This window comes from Neodiprion lecontei, chromosome 5, assembly GCF_021901455.1.
Source record: "Neodiprion lecontei isolate iyNeoLeco1 chromosome 5, iyNeoLeco1.1, whole genome shotgun sequence".
Classification (NCBI taxonomy): domain Eukaryota; kingdom Metazoa; phylum Arthropoda; class Insecta; order Hymenoptera; family Diprionidae; genus Neodiprion; species Neodiprion lecontei.
In genome coordinates, this window is record NC_060264.1 from 8,269,469 (window position 1) to 8,286,890 (window position 17,422).

At 38.3% G+C, this 17,422-nt stretch overlaps 1 protein-coding gene across 2 annotated transcripts; it reads right to left on the reverse strand.

Annotated features, from left to right (window-relative positions):
* Nucleotides 1-366: 366 nt before the first annotated feature.
* Nucleotides 367-13,436, reverse strand: LOC107222113 (acidic repeat-containing protein). Of its 2 annotated transcripts, none has more exons than XM_015661337.2 (7): nucleotides 13,273-13,436; nucleotides 11,675-12,006; nucleotides 9,407-9,661; nucleotides 2,665-3,014; nucleotides 2,414-2,569; nucleotides 1,995-2,288; nucleotides 367-1,384 (listed from the first exon to the last, which is right to left on the reverse strand). In XM_015661337.2, the coding sequence occupies exons 2-7, from the start codon at nucleotides 12,000-12,002 to the stop codon at nucleotides 1,235-1,237; spliced, it is 1,533 nt and encodes a 510-aa protein (XP_015516823.2). In that variant the 5' UTR covers nucleotides 12,003-12,006; nucleotides 13,273-13,436; the 3' UTR covers nucleotides 367-1,234. The 2 variants fall into 2 exon arrangements, with proteins under 2 accessions (XP_015516823.2, XP_015516822.2); XM_015661336.2 differs by having other exon boundaries at nucleotides 9,149-9,661.
* Nucleotides 13,437-17,422: the final 3,986 nt, after the last annotated feature.

Sequence of the window (17,422 nt, forward strand, 5' to 3'; positions counted from 1 at the left end):
TTTGAGACTTTAATGTACGAGCAGCGGGCCAATACAATAGATTAAAAATTTCCCACCACTAAAAACAACCGGTGTATTACGGTCTAATAGTCAAAACATGACGTCATTCGGACCCAGAAGTTACAAATTAATGTCACATACGTAAACAGGTAGCATTTGTACTTTGCGTAGTCATATTTAACCAACTGTAATATTTACACGTTATGCGTAATCACCGATAAAGCTGAATAATCATTATTTTATTACATTCACTGTATTACTGTTGATGCTCCTGAGTTCACCTTCACTTCATATAAGTTTCTATTAAACTGAACATTAACCTAATCGGCTTGGTATTAAGTATTAAATTAAGATAGAATTCAAATATATCTCTTTTTATGTCATTCACTTTTACTGATCTTATAGCTATTGTACACATGAGGACAAACACATCAAATACCTATAGATATCTAATGAGTACTGATTGTGAGTGAAATAAATAGGTTACGTGTAAGTAGCAGTACTGCCACTTATCAGTTTTTTTTTGAATAAATAATTCACTGTTATAAAACTAATCCGCAGTTGCGTTCATCAATGTATAATGTATAAATTATGTATAGTACATGTCAAAATTTTGATATAAAAAATTGCTACCCACTACCTGGTACCACGATTATTTGATATAATTTGATTCTATCTGCCATCGTTGCGCGTATAATATGCTGAATAATACATGTGAAACGTGCACAGCTCTGTGCAATAAAATTCAGGGTAATAGAAATTTGTTCGAAGAAAATATAATCACATTCTCGATTATTAAAGTTCGTTAGTTGAAATATGGCAGGATAAGTAATACTGATAATGACAACGGATAATTAATAAATATAGCGATGATAATATGATATAAATATAGCATGAACAGCAATAATGATAATAATAATGATACAGTAAAATATTCTTTAAAACGAGAAGTATTACATTATTGCGATTAGTATTATAACTATGATTAATGTCTATATCCTTCTGCAAAAATATTCATCTCTCGACAAATGCATTTATCGAGGAAAATTAGCTCAACGGCTATAAATATAATATCAACTCACACTGTGACCTTATAACAGTTAGGATCTATATCGATTCGTTACTATACGGCAAAGTCTAATAATTCTCGTTTTATAGGAAAGTATATTTATAGTTATGGCTAAGCTTAAGCTTAATCGAACGACAGATTACTCCCGTAATCGCCATTTCGTCGTTAAGCAGCTTGCGCGGCAATTGGTGGTGGACGTAGCATAGATTTCGTAGCGGAAGATAATTTTTGCGACACAACGTGAGCAATGTGCGAAGATCTCTTCCACACAAATTCACGGGTGCGGTCATGGTCATCGGCGCTCTCAATGCGAACCTGAAATACAAAAGTATAGAATTACTCTCGGCAAACTACTGTCTTCTTCCTCTTTTCGAAAGTCTTGTTCATGAACTTTTTGTCTCAAGCTGCACTGTTGTTGAGCGTTGTGTACCAATAATTTACACTTTAACAACCGAGGAGCTGGACGTTATCTTTCGGTGAAATCGACGGACGAGGCTTGTAATGAAAGGAATAATGATAAACATGTATTTTTTCTCTCTCTCTTTCATCTGCTACTTAATCTCATTTACATTCTTACACGGCCTCCACTCTTCGGACTGCATGTACTTCCTATAAATAGCAATATAATGCGACGTGTCATTGAAATGTTTGTAGATGTCCTTGAGTTGCGTGTATTAACGAACGGAGTAAATTGATCGAATTCGAAGGAAGTGCGCATGTATGCCGATTGTGCTGACCAGCTCGCCTTGCTATTTCAATATGTATATTGAAAATTTTTCACTCAATGCGCGCCACCAAGTTTTCAACCGAACGCGAACTATTACTTATCGACCGACTGATCGATAGATCGATCGTCCTGTCGGTAAGAAATCGTCATACCGGCGCGCGGCAGTTGAATTGAAGCATACAGACATGATTTGCAAACCTGTTTTGGCTGCAGAACACGAATCGAATGCAGTGTAGCTGCTCCGCCGTGAAGAACTCGGAGGTTCAACTTTCCCGACATTTCAGCTGTCGTCGCAGTTGCGCTTCTCAACTCTTTTTTACCAGACTTTCCAACTTCCCTTTCTACTCTCAGGGTTAGAGGACCCAGGGAAAATTTCGTTTTTACCGTCGTGTGGTCAGTCATCATGTTCACAGACACGTCGCCGATTCGCTGCAGCGATGCTAAACCGTACAAAGTTGCCCTCGCTTTTGCTCTGCTGTTGTTTGCTTTTGTCTGTAAAATCGAAAAATAAATATATGATTGATTATTGATGGTTGATCTGCGGCAAAATGCTTCATCATGTAACTTTATACAATATATAGACCTATACAGGCGTAAAAAATGAAAATACGATATACCTTGTTGTTCTTTTTGGTCGAAGACTTGCGCTTATTCTTCTTCTTATTCGAATTAGTCGTTGCTCGACTGGACTCCGGACTTTTCGGTGTAGTACTGAGCGCAATATTGTTCAATGTGGTAGCTTCAACCTCGGCGGTATTCCTGCTATCTTCGATCTTGAGAACAGTAACAATGTAGACTTTGTTAATTGTCTGTACGAACCAACTACATCCCGATTAGGGCATAAAAATAGATATGCGTTGGATTTTACCTTGACCTGCGAACTTGAATCCATCAAGTCATTGTTGTTGGCTGCACTCGTGTTATTCTCATTGAAATCTGCATTGACCATTGTCGCAGATGCGCTCTTTTCGGTGAATTTTACACCGCTCTTTTGGCCCGAGTTTTTGCTCCCTTTCTTTCCTTTACCTTTGCCTTTTCCCTTCGTCTTTTTCTTGTTCGCTTTTACGCTCGCGTTAGGATTCGTCAGTTTGACGGTAACGGGGTTGTAGTTTGTCCGAAGAATTTTGTTTATTCGACCCAATATATTGTCGACAAAACGGTTATACTTTGCTATGTAAATAGCCGGCACATGCTTATTTGGCGTCGGTGACATCGCACCTGGAAATGTTTTCGCCATTATTTTACTCGTTCATTTCTTCATTGCGTGCAATGCTTTTGTCAGAGTGCAAATTTCGAAAAACTCTGTCTTCAAACCAATAGACTGAATACTTTAGAAGTCGAAAAAGGGTTGGTCAATTTTAAGGTTGCAAGATTTCGAATTGAAAAAATTTCAGTACGAAATCGAATCTATTTTTTTTCTCTCCGAAGTTCTTATAACCTCGAATTCACCAACTCCGCTAAGTTTCCCATCATACTGAAGTTAGTCACGTTGTCGTAACGATTCATGCTGAGGAAAAACCGTTATTTCGCTATTTTCGAATAGTCTGAAGTTCGGTAAACAATCTTAGTTTCTTAAAAATCATTGTAAAATTAAGAAAATAGTAATTTTTATGTTTCGTTACGACAACGTGACTAACTTCGACCTCGTAGTTTACCAGGGTGACTGACGGAAGTCGGAATGACAATCCACTCTTTGCCATTCTGAATTTCAAATACGGAATAGTCCGCGGTAATATGGAAGATGCTCATTTCCACAGACTCTAACAGTTTGTCAACCGTAAGTTGGCAAATTATAGTTGGAAATTCACGGCTGCCCGACGACCTGATCGGATTAGTGTCTAACTAATCCGCAGCCAATTTCGCGGCCACGAACAAACTATTATTCGGATGATACTGGTCCGTGCAAAAAAGTAGAATGGACTTGTCATAAGTTATACACAAGCTTTGTTAACTATAGAAACGGGCGACAAAACAAGCGACAAGAAACTATAGAGCTGGAAAAAACTGTTCGCATGTCGAAAGTAAGAGGCTCGCGATACGAATCATGATTTGTTTGCGTCACGCCTGTTTGATCCGTCTATTAATTACTTAAACACCACACGATTGATGCCAATCAACTCATATCTAACGGCCATATACATGTAGCTGCGAAATACCCAGTAGCGCCAATATCACGAGGACTGTAAGTGCTTGAAAGTGATATCAAGCGGCCAAAATATGTTTTCAATTAGTATCAAGCTGTCACTTGAAGATTAGGAAAACCAGAGTGCCAACGGATCGAATTAACAGTTTTATCTGCAATTACAGTCGACCCGTTTTTGTATCAGACGATGATGAAAAAAATTCATGAACGAGAAAAAATATACGGTGAATTCACTCCGACATACCTATTATTTCTGAAACGAGCTGAGAGAAGGTTATTGGGACGATGCTGTGATTTGAAATGTGCGAATAAAGTGACTGAAAAAATGTAAATCAAGATGACCACTGGTTTTTTTTCACATTTCTACATGTATAAGAGAATAACTCATCGTTGGTGAACAACAGTTATTTCGCACTATCTGCTGTACCGTTTTGCCCAGTCATCACGTTTCACATAGTTTGAGTAGATATTAAATAAATATTCATAAAAAATGTGAGAACGAATTGAGTCCGCAGTGCTCAGGGATTTTCACTGAACTGTAAAATGGTTTACAAATATTTAAAGAATAAAATAGCGGTATGTCATATTTTACGAGTAAATAAACCTCTTGATTTGACTTTAAGTTGTGTGTTTAAATTCCAATTTCAAATTCCTTCCTAACATATCGCGAGACCTGAGCGACGGAAGCGCAAGAAATGTTGCTACGCATGATAATTTCCAATGTCCGGACGTGGTAAAATATCGAGGAGAGGAAGTTGGAATAGAGGTCAAGTCTACGGCCAAAGGCCTACTTATCGAAGAGGACAACAATGTTAACGGTAAAACCAGTCGCTCGAACAACTCACTAAACTGGTCCTGATCTAGGTCAGCTCAGACTCTCATCTCACGAACCTCCGACCCACCACGAAACTGGCCTACCGTAATTGTAAACACGTAATTACGCGAATTTCCGAAAGACACTGTCACGATCGGTTTTCCTTATAATAGCAGACTTGGTGCAGAGTCCAGACCGAATGCCACCCTGCAGATAGCAAACTTGTTAAGATGCCGATTGTCGTTTCACTAATTATTAAATCCGGTATAATGTGAACGGATGAAAATCTTTACTTGGAATTTGAATAAGGTCGAAAAGACGACGATTATTCATCTGAGACGTGATAATGACTGTCAATAAGCATAAACTCGAGATCAAAAGTCAAAGTAAAAAAAGGAACTATCGTGATATCGTGTTGAACTTTCCATACTGAATTTTGTAATAAGGTCGGCAAGATCTGGTAATTATTGAGATTTCGAAGTCTCGCTCGGCTGTTTTTTTTTTTTGTTTTATGAAAAGTCAATTTACAGTCAACCTGTACACTTCTCGATTGTAGACTGACTACCAAACGGACATTGTCAAAGTATGGTTGACATGCAGTCAACTATGGGCTTCAGATTCACCCTTTTTGTCAGAATTCCAATTAGTTGATATCATTTTCTCTACCGGCAACAAGTTAAATGTTATATTCTCTCTTTCGTGTTACATGGGCATCCGGCGTTTGTCCGATAAACGAAATCTCTCGATACAAGCAAATCTGAATGTCAATTACCGGCTACGGCGGTCTTTGTGGTCAGTGGAATTCGTGGCAGTGGGTCATGGCCGCGCCCCGAAGAGTATCGACAGCTCCGGGCGCTGGAGCACCAAGTTCGTCGACCTCTTTCCCCAGAAAACTTCTCCTTTTCCGGAAGGCAAGACAAGGTGGCAGCGCACCGGGTGAAAGCCGATTAAAAAACGCCCCAGATACGAGGCAAGGACTCTTCCAAGCGCGCCATCTATAAAGGCGATCGATTTATATACTCAATGTTCATTTCAGAATTTTGAATTTCGAACGCGCGCTCGCGAGACGGTTGCAACGAACTTTCTGTATCCAGTTACACTCTTCATCAGTTTTCTCGTTGTTTCTTATCCTTTAGAAAGTTCAGGATGACAGAGAGTGTAGGAATTCCGATTCCAGTTATCTATAATTATATACATGTGTGAATTTGAATTTAGTTCTTGCAATCTATGCACTGTGTTTACATTGCTTGTTGGCCTCTTTTCTGCCGTTTTGTATACACTCTGTACAAATGCACCGCGATATCGTTGAAAGAAACGGTTTATAGATGTCTAAAAAGCAAATATCTACGACAGATTTTGGGGGTCTGTGAATTAGCGTATAAGCTACGAAGTAAATTATACCAGTACACAGAAATCTCGGCAAACGAGAAAAGAATATCGTACTTGTCTTATTTTCGACTTGCTCACCAAAGCATTGAAACCTGATCAATTTCGAACTTTCTTTTTTTCCGTTTGCCAAGATGCCAAATTCATGAACACACGAATGAAACCACTATTATATACTAATGGGGAAATCGAGGGTATCGGGATTGGTGCCAAACGTGCGGAATAATTATACTCAAACAAACCCAACCACTACTGCTACGTCAACCTAATTAAACTCTGTCTATATATACGGGGTGTAGTTCAGGGACACGGTCATCAAATTTGTTAGCCCATGGATAAAACTAATTGTAAATGATTTCAGGGTACGGTCAGTCAGGTCACCGTACACGAGTCATCCAACTTCAAATATCTGTATATGTATACGACATAGGTATGTCTGTCTGGTTAATAAAAAATACTAATTTTATCTGCTTACTACTTGCTAGCTGGTTACTGTCAAGGATTTTCTACTTTGGTTAAACGGGAAGACACTAATTCGATACTTCAAACAGGTTAAAAATTAGTATAAAAACAATACGTAACTAAAAAAGTTAAAAAGTACACATGACATGCTCTTGTTGTTACTTGTGCCAGAATCTGAATTTAGACAACGCGTTTAACGATATTGTATTCGATACTTGAAAATAGAATTTATATGAGATCTGCTCGAGTAAACAGTATCAGTGAAGAGATCAGTGCAGGCAGATTATTAAAAATTAGCGGTTCTGATTGTGATTGGTTAAAGCTCGTGCAAATTCAAACATTGAAAGTGTTGAAGAATCATCTCCTACTCGTTTCAGCAACGATCGGCAAGAAAATTACTGAACGAGAATATAGTCTTGAACGACATTAAAAGTGATTAAGTTTTCTTCGATTCAGAAGAACGGTGCAAAATAGTTGGATAAATATCGGGCAATTTTGGAACGTGCATTAAAATGTTAGGTAGGCGACGCGTCACGGCAATCAATAAAATTTAATTTATATATAGTATAATAGTAGACACATTTACTGTAGTAATAACAATAATAAGAATTGTTACGTATACGTAGTGAGCTGTCGTTTTGGGTCAGTTTATCAGTTGTTGGTGGTTGAGTTTATTCGTCTTATGTTGTTCGTTTTTTTTTTTTTTCTTTTTTCTTTGCGAAATAATTATGGCGTTAGAGTAAATACCTCGTTTAGCACCACGTGGTATATGGACAATTAACGGACATAAATGAACAAACAAACAATGAAACGAACAGATGAATAAATAAAATCAAAACACAATTTTGTAAAAATAATAAATTATCTATATTTATATAAATAATATAAATCATCCAAATGAAATATCGTCTCTGTACAATAAATAATTTTTTCTCCTTTTTTTTCTTTTCTTTTGTCGTCTAGAAGGTTTGACAAATTACATAATATTAAATTATACAATTGAAATGCGTACGTGATTGTGGTGGTTGTCTTTCATTATCTCAGCATAATTGAGATAATTTTTATGATTATTATATAATTCGTATTCGTCTGTAAGTTCCTGCGAACGCATAATCGATATTTGATGTACAAAAAATATAGTTTCATAAAAAAAATTGCAGGTATGTAATTAGCGATTGTATTGATCAATTGTGAAAAAAAAAAAATCAAATAAACAAACATGTGACGGCGTCTCCAACCCTATACATTTTAATGCTGATATTTAATGTCTTTCGATCATTCTGGTTTTTCTCTTTCTCTCTCTCTCTCTCTATCCATCTTCCTCTTAGAACACATACATGAGCGTAAGGAGTAGACTGCCTAACGGACAGTGGATGCGATTTGTAATTATTTAATTTACGCAGAAAGAGAGAAGAGAACTTTGTTCTTCCGTTCGCGTGTTTTTTTTTTTTTTTTTGAGTATGTAATGAAATAAAATTGATAGACGAATAGACCGACTAAAAATATACAATCTATATAATAGACGAAAATTAGACTGTTAAAATAAATTATTATAAACAAAATTAAATAGCGTTGATGAAGAGTTGACATTTTACTAAAATTAAATAATGAATACTATAGAGATGTAGTTTGGAAGGCGAGTAGTGCTTCGTCTCTTTCTTTATCTTTTCCTTTCCTTTCTAATTAATTATTAGCACCAACGACAGCAACAACAACAGCATCAGCAGTAACAGCAGCATCAGCACCACCAGCAAGAGTTTTCAGAAAGTAAAGATTGCTCTCAGAGACCCACTTTTCTCTATGTGTGTCGTGTAAGTGTATGTACGTGTGCATGTTACAGCATGACTATAGCTACATATATACGATAGGAATTGTCCACTTACAACGTGGCACTAAACTCGTAATACACACATATTACAAAAAGAAGTCTACTTCGTTTTGTCGTACAAAAATCATTCCTTCAATCTCTTTCGTTTCACTCGATAAAATAAATAAATTAAATAAAAGAAATTGCAAATTTTCAAACGTCAAACAACTAAATTCTGAGGTGACTGACAATTTACGAGGGTGTCCGTACCGGCAATTGTAATACGAGATAATCATGTTGTAGACATTGAAAACTGAACGGAATTCTCTAACGACAGGATGATATTTCGACAACATGCACGGCGAGTCCTAATACAACGAATAGTAGTTTATTCAACCGAGCTTTCCGTCAGTTAAAGTCTCGCGAGCAATTTTCTGCGCATCCGAGTGAAAAGTGGGGATTCCCAGTTATCGTCGAACAGGCGAAGCTCTACGCTATTCGTGAAATGAAAAAGTGGAAGAATATCCACTGCGTAACAGAGTCGTCAAACGACAGTAAACATGCATACTAAAAGAACGTTCGCGCTTTCCAAACCGTTACAGTACTAACAATCAATCCTACATCGCGTCATTGCGTACACCAAATAAATTAAGGCTTGTTATACCGTCATGCGTGTGTGTGTTTGTGTGTCTGTGTTGGCTAAATGTGGGTGGGCTAGTGGTGGTTGGCCTTGGACTCACGTGATCTCCTGGCCTCGGTGAGATCGGTTAATTCGTCGTCTTCGTCATCGTCTTCGTCTTCGTCTTCGTCATCGTCGTCGTCGTCTTCGTCGTCGTCGTCGTCTGCCCCGGGTAACCCGAGGTCAACGTCTTCGTCGTCGTCGTCGTCCTCGTCGTCATCGTCGTTGTCCCCCTCCCCCGGGGCCTGTTCAACGACTGCAACTGAGGGCACGGCCGCAGACTGCAGACTTTCCCCGGCTAATACCGCCGGTTGTGCACCTTCTTCGTTCGCCTCGACGATCGTGCTCGCCGCCTGCTCTTCGGGAGTGTCCTCCTCGTACTCTCCGTTCTCCTGTTCGTTCAGCGCTGCTTCGGCCACAGCCGCGTTCAAATCGGCCTCAACATTCGGCGGGATTTGGGGCTGCGTTATTTGAGGCACTTGATTTACCGCCGGAGAGGCTTGCGGCTGGGCTGCAACGGCTGGTTGAGCCGCGGGACTCGTCTCGTCGTCGTCGTCGTCGTCGTCGTCGTCGCCTGAGAATCAGATTATTTTGTATCTCTCATTAGTATCCAAGTTTCGACGGTAGGTTAGCCCGAGGTTCAAGTTTACAGTAATGTTACCGTAATGAAGGGTTGGGGGAAACATTACTTCTTTCTTATTTTTTGATAACTTTTAAGGAACTAAGATTTCAGAATATGAGCCACAATTCCAAGGTCACAGGAAAACAATTTTACTTCAGTATAAATCGTTACGATAACTTTACTAACTTCAGTATGATAGTAATGATACATAGCAATTTTTGCCTAATATACTGTATACTATTACTTCGAACCACAGAAATGAAATCTTTACTTTGGAAGATGTCCATAAACGATAAATCACCTTACGTGTAGAATCGAGAAAAAGCTGTCAACGGTGCTGGCATGAAAATTATACGTTTATTTCACGATTGTAAAATGTATAGTGGAAGATAATTTTCACCCTTATGGGATATATAGAAATTTTACTAACATTACATTGAATTATGTTTCAAGAATGTGGGAACCTTTTATAACGTCATTACTATAGGGATAATTAGTTTGAATCATATTCTATGTTTGTTCCACTGAATGAATCGTTACGAAAATAAGAGAAGTTAAGAAACCAAGCAAAACACCTTGCAACTTCCTTTTTCACTCATAGACTTTTGCACAAGCGACGAGAATTCGCCCTCTATAATTATTCGTGATTCTACTTTTCATTTTAAATTGATAATTTCATTGTATGTCATAAAGACATGCATATTTCATTTGCTTCATAGTTCAATGTACCATTCCGGGCGCGCGGGAAACCGTTCGATTTTCAAATTTGATTTCAAAGTTGGCCGTGACCGTTAACGTAAAGGGCAAAACAGGAAACAACTGTGTGGTACTAAATCCATCGAGTATAGATCTTGAGTTGGCGCAACTTGGACTGAGATCCAGGGTGCGGGTCGAGCAGACCGTAACGTGAACAACTAGCTCTTCGTTAGTCATTCACCTCGGGCATGAGCGACGCGCGTCCCACAGCAAAGCGATTAATTGTAAGAACGCGCGTTCCCATGCCTCGAGTAGAACATTATAGCCGGTATGCATGATGTTTATTCGGACTACATAACGAGCATAAAGCTGTCTAGCACTCGACCGACTTGTCAACACGACCCGCTCGCCCCTCCATAAAGATACGATTAGCTAAACAACTTGAAAAATAACTATGTGAAAAACAACGACGTGAAGTTGGCTGCTTCTTCAGCTGTATCTGCAGTTCAAGAATCCGCTTGTCATTTTTTTTTCTCACTTATCGAAACAGAGATAGCGGGTTCGAACCGACATTGCGTAAAGTGGAATAGTCGTTATTTGGTGTTTTTATCTACACGTTCCGTTTTTTTTTTTTTTTTTTGAGAGAGAATTATAGACTCTGATCCGCGCACGAGGGTCAAGCGGATTGTGTGGATTATGCTAATTCTTCCGGAGCAAGGCCCGCGAGTCCGGGTCGTCCCGTTACTATATGGATAACACATGCACATGCGTGTATATCGAGACCACTGCTCCGTCTATCGGTTACATTATGATGCGCCTTGTCGGCTTTGGATACCGGCAATTTGCTCGGCTAGACTAACGGTCAGCTGTAACACGTAGGTACGGTACGAGTTATACTCGTATTTGGTAATTTTGAGTTTTTTCAAGAGTATACCCATCTCCACAATTTCGGATCTGAATTACATAATTGTCTGAGTAAATAATTGTAGTTGGGGAATTCAACGGCACGAAGAAATATTTTATACGAAATAGAATTTGAATTTTCCCGCTGCATGTCTCAATGGCCGCTTTCCATTTGCGTCAATTTTCTGACAAAAGACGACACTAAGTGATGTTATTGGCCTATTCCGTTAGATCCGACCAATGAAATCACTCGCTGCCGAGTTTTGTTAGAAAATTGACGTAAGGGAAAATCGACCAATGACTCGCATGATGTTAGAACGAAAGAATTGAAGTGAAAATTTGAACCTGATGCAAAAATCAGCTTACCTCCGAGAATGTCTTCGATGAAACGTTCGACGTAGTCGGCGCCGTCTTCATCGTCATCGTCGTCGTCATCGTCGTCGTCGTCATCGTCGTCATCCTCATCGTCATCGTCGTCGTCGAGGCCGAGATCTAGACCATCGTCGTCATCGTCGTCATCATCGTCTTCGTCATCTGATGGGGCTGCTGCAGCAGGTGCAGCTGCCGTTGCTTGTCGGGAAGAAGCCTCGACTTTTACCTCGGCCGAATCACTAGCGGATGATACCGGAAGCGGCGAGGCTAGGACGCCTAACGCGAAGCAGCATAAGACTGCTAGCATTAATGTTAACTTCATGGCTCTGAAATGATCAACGGATTGCACTTATGTTATGTCTATTTAACAAACGTAACGAAGTTTCGTTCTTAACGAAGTTCTTTTGGTTATCAAGGACCGACAAAATCAGACTCGACATCCTCGCGAGTGAAGGGAAAATTTTTTTTTTTTTCATTCTACTCTATAATATTATAAGTTTCTGATGCAGAAATTGAAATTGACTATTAAAGGAATTTTTTTGCTCTCTATACTTATGAATTTTGGGCGATAACGAAAATAAGCCGATAAAGTTATTCACTTCAACTAAAATTCGCTGTGACTGATAGATTTTTCTCAATATCATGCCCATCAACTTCTTTTTTCATTAAGTTTATTGTGGTAACATTAAATTTATCATTTGTTAATTTCACTATAGTGAAACACTATTTCAATAGAAGCCAATTGGAATTTCTGTATACATGTGGTCAGTAAATTTATAACTGTGATTTTTGTAAACTTAGAAAAGTTTACTACAAGTTGAAAAGATACGCATCAGTGGCCAGGGATGACTGAGAACAAAGAATGTACAACATAGTCTCATGAATAAGCATAAATAAGCATAGACCGCGGCATGGACTAAGAAAACTGAGGGTGCACGCACAGTGCAATGATTTCGAATGTATATTTTTAATCAGTGCTGTGAAACAGATGCCCGAAATGGTTTCATACACCAATAATTGTACAGAGGTGGATATTTCACGATTGTACGAATAAACAGTACTTCACATGAGAGCCGTAAACACACCCATATCAGTTATTTGAATATTCTAACTTTCGTTTCTGTTTTTGCAATACTCGTACAAGAGAAAAAATTAATGAAACTGCACAATTTTCCGTATACGAATTGACACCCAAAATAAAACATTTGCAACAACAAACAGCATTTATCCCTGTTATAAAACGCGGATGTGAAAACGTACGCGTACGTCATTACTTCCCGAATTCCGACACTAATGCACCAACCGTTACGATTATCAGTGTTAACAACGTCCTGCCTCTATCCGTACGTGAAATATTTTGGTCCGTCGATAAAAGGATTTCGCACAGTTCATAATCCCACAGCTTGAACTTGAAAATGTTTATCAGCCGGGATTCCCCGACTTTGAATGTTAAACGGCACACTTCCGGAAGTCATATTCGCAGCAAAATTGCACCTCGCGATTCGAAACGTATACCGTTCGGGATGCAACAAGGCGATTTTTTTCCAATTTCACTGTTGCATTTTTTCGTCCACTATGCTCACGAAACTCACCTATGGTTTCGTTGGGCCTGCTCGAAGGATTCTTTTCTTCCGATATTCGGAATCCGTTTCCTTCTCTACGTTTCTCCGCAGGTGTTTTTTTTTTTTTTGCGGTGGACGTCGTGCGTGGGTTTTCACCTCGCGAGAAGTTCACTCTATGAAACAGACGCAGCGTCAACTACGGACCCTTATATACCACTCTGGCTGCTTTCCTCCTCCACTTCCTCCGTCGCCATCTCCGACATTCACGTTGAGCCAAACGAACACCGTGCTCGTTGTATTCCCGGTGTAGATTTACCAAGAGGGGAAAGATTCCGACTAACTATTCGAACAAATCACAAGTATTGGTGAAGCTGTATAGGCCATCCGATATTCGAATGAATCGCGCTTTAATTTTCGCAAACCGTGCGCATTCTATCGAGCTCTCGTGTCCCAAAAACGTTTCTTTTTCACATATACCGATGGTTAAAATTCTCAGGTACGTACGTGTCAACAAATCGGTATTACTTTTTAAATCTCCGACCTGTGAAAAAGGAAGATTATTTTTTACACAAGACCGTATACCGTGCCTGCAAATGCCATGTACATATTTAATTATAAAAAGTCTTTTTATATCGCATATCAGTCTTGTAGCGCCATATTACTTGTAGCTCTGATATCCACAGTATAGGTATAATTACCTTAATTTCATTTAAAAGGCGTCAAAAAAATGTATTTCTATTAAAAAAATAACACAATATAGTCCAGTATACACATGTGATCAGTAAAAGTAAGTTTGCTGAAAATCAGATCATTTTTTAATTAAAAAAAAAAACGATTTGCTGATATTTTCTACTTGTTCAAAACAAAGAAAAGAACTTATGAGCAAATCACACTTGCAAATTTATCTACGTCGCTCATAACCAGTTTTCTCATGCTACAAATCCTCTGAATGCACACAACAATTTGATCACCGGTACTCGTTACAATTCGCACAGATCCAGATTAAATAAGTCTGGGCATTATCAAAGTATACAATGCCCGGAGCCACGCATGGCTGACCAGCGTGGGACCTTTTTCACTGGCAAATTTCAAAGTAGTAACAGTAATTACTTGACTGCACTTCTCATATTTTTCAGAGCTTTGCGCGATTTCAGAATTTTATTTTGTGTCCTCCATGGTTGAAGCGGGCAGATAATTTCATGAAAATATATGTAATTCAATATGGTTAGATTTTTTCATAAAGGAAAATCAAAAAATAAACAAAAAAAAATAAAAAATGCAACTTTTAGCATTGTGTACAGGTAATGACTTGACATTTTTCTTGTAAAGTATCGTTGCGGTTCGTAATAAAATGTGATCACGTGAAGACGGAAGGTGATTGAAAGATAGAGTGAACAAAGCCATCTACTCTAGGATCTTGAGTAAGAAGAAGAAAAAAAAAATCAAAATCAAGGATGAGCAATTACGAAATAATTATTATGAATCTATTCGTGGTATTTATTGAGTAACTCGTACAACTTGTAATCACTTTCAAAGAAGAAAATTAAAGTCCCGATCGTTATTATCTTACTGCGATAATTCCAAGGTGAATATATTGCATGTCGTATATCGTAGAATACATCTGTTCATAGTAACAAATCGATGCTATGGCCAAGATACGTTATAAACGGATGCTCGTCAAGTCATGCCGATTTAACGACAAATAATTACTTCCAATGCATGCATAGCTACATAAATTTCAAGGGTACGTACCTGCGCTATGGTATAAGTTCAGTACTATAAGGTTACGTACGAACAGTTATAAAAGAACACGTGCAGTTTAATCCGTTCACTTCCGGTTTAATATATAGAGTTTCAAACGACCGATCGCTGGCCTCATCCACTTTCGCACTTATGATGTACCCTGCACTGTCTAACGCGAGTAGTTTCTTCGGGAATATGACCTCGACTGGCCTCGATTTCATCTAACGCGGTCACATCTGAGGTCAAGGCCAAGTGCATCTATCCAACTTATACTAGTACCCGAAAAGCAATAATTGGCTTTCGAGCGTTTCGACCTTTGGACAACTTGGATCTCGCTAAACGGTTCGAACCGCGATCTGTACGGACGGTTCAAAGTTCGGAGACGTTCTATAAACAATATTCGACTAGACAGATTTTGCACGATATTTTTCATTCTGAGATTGATAACTATACATTGATGTTCTTGCATTAATTCTTATTCAGAATTGTCCATTACGGTGGTGGAATTCTCATAATGTTGGTCACCTGGATTTCGGTGATCGTGGATGAAAGTTCACGATGAATACGTATGCTCCTAAGGCACCGTTTATTATCTAAGTGAAAAAAAGTACGCAACTCTTCTATAGGCATAATATTCGTATGTATTCGAGTACCGTACGTACCAAAACTATTTACTCACTTTCTGTAATCGGATTAGTACGAATTACAATGATGCCGTATCGTTAATCATCATATATAGAGTTAAGATCTGGTCTCCATGTTGCATGTATAATTCTCGAATTGGCATACTTAATTCTTTTTTGCGTGAAAAGTCTTGATCGGATACTTTTCGTTGAGGAATAACGATGAAACACAGTTTCATACTTCCTCTTACAGAATCGATTGATTTCATATTCAGTCTGGGTGGAGCCTGTCTGTATAATATACGTATACGCATTGAATGACGATAAACCGGAACAGTCGTATATATGTACACATTTCATCGTCTATTCAAGTATTTTAATTTTGGAAGAGAAAGTCATACGAACGGGATCAAGTTTAAGGTTCTTTCGAGACTTACTGCGGCGATTATACTGCCATATTTTCAAAGAATTTTTTGAATGTTTATTATCGCGTCTTCAACGTCTCATTCCGCGGTGTGATGAATATTTAATTCAAAATCTCTTTCACTATGCAACTGACACATTCTCAAAGACTGTATGATCAACGATTTTCACCGAATGTGACCAATATCTGCATTTGGATAGTCTGGAGAAAAAAAAAACCAAGTATAACACGAGTGTCATTAAATTTATGGGAGCAGCGCATTGTAGAGTTCATAAAATATTTTCTGTGTTAAAAACAGTGCCGGTATCAAATAATCTTTTAAACTTCCAACGATCTTTTAGCAAAGTAGTATAACTGTTGTCTACAGAAAATATACATAAATGGTTTTCATGCACGAATAAAAGAAGAGACTGCATCTGGTTGTTAGTATTGCGATAAGTATAGTTATGGAAGTCTCTGAAAGGTGCCAATCATATATGACGGAAGGAGAAGAGCCAGAGCAGAGTAATGAACGACTCTCTATCGCTGGAATATGGAATTTGGTGTCATGGTGCGACGACAAGAAGTAGTACGAACCGGGGCGTCGGTATAGGTAAGTATTGGAATTAGTAATCAGGCTGTGCGTTCGTTCGGCGACGTTTTCGACCACATTGCATGGATTGGTTCTGTCCGCTGCTAGGCATTCCAAGCGTCTTCATTCATTATTCATCCATACGCAAGAGGATATATCGCATTGCCCCCAAATTCTCTCTTCCACGTGCACACATTTACATCCACACCTGATTCGGGACCTTGTATTGCAATTCGTACAGGTGACTAATTGCAAGGTATCTGTAATTAGCAGAAGGCATTTAGGGGGAAATAAATCATTGAATTCATGTGTTAGTAGGTTTGTGAATTAATTATAATTTGCATGAATTAATTAGAATTGATGAAATTGAATTACGAAGGGTTCAGTCAAGTTGATTTCAATTACTTTGGATTCGTGCCGGAATTATCTGTTTACAGAAACAACAAAAATTAAATTGAAATAAAAAAAGTTACGGTGAATAGAAAAGAATTAACTTCAATTAACAGAAAATACAAAAGATTGATTTGACATTTTTTCAAACTCATTTATTTGAATTAAAATTAATTATCGAAAAAATATATTGAAATACATGACTCGATATCAATTAAGTTGAAGTAAAGAAAATTATGTGATTTAAAAAAACAAATTTGAAATTAAAAGAAAATTTATTTGAATTACATGAATTGATCTAAAATTAATTCAACTGAAAAATTAACCGTGTCACTCAAATCTCGAGTTATTTCCCTCCCAGAAAGCATGCATCGTCATGTCTCGACTCTAGTTACTTCTACGGACTCGAACACGTTATATATCGAAAAG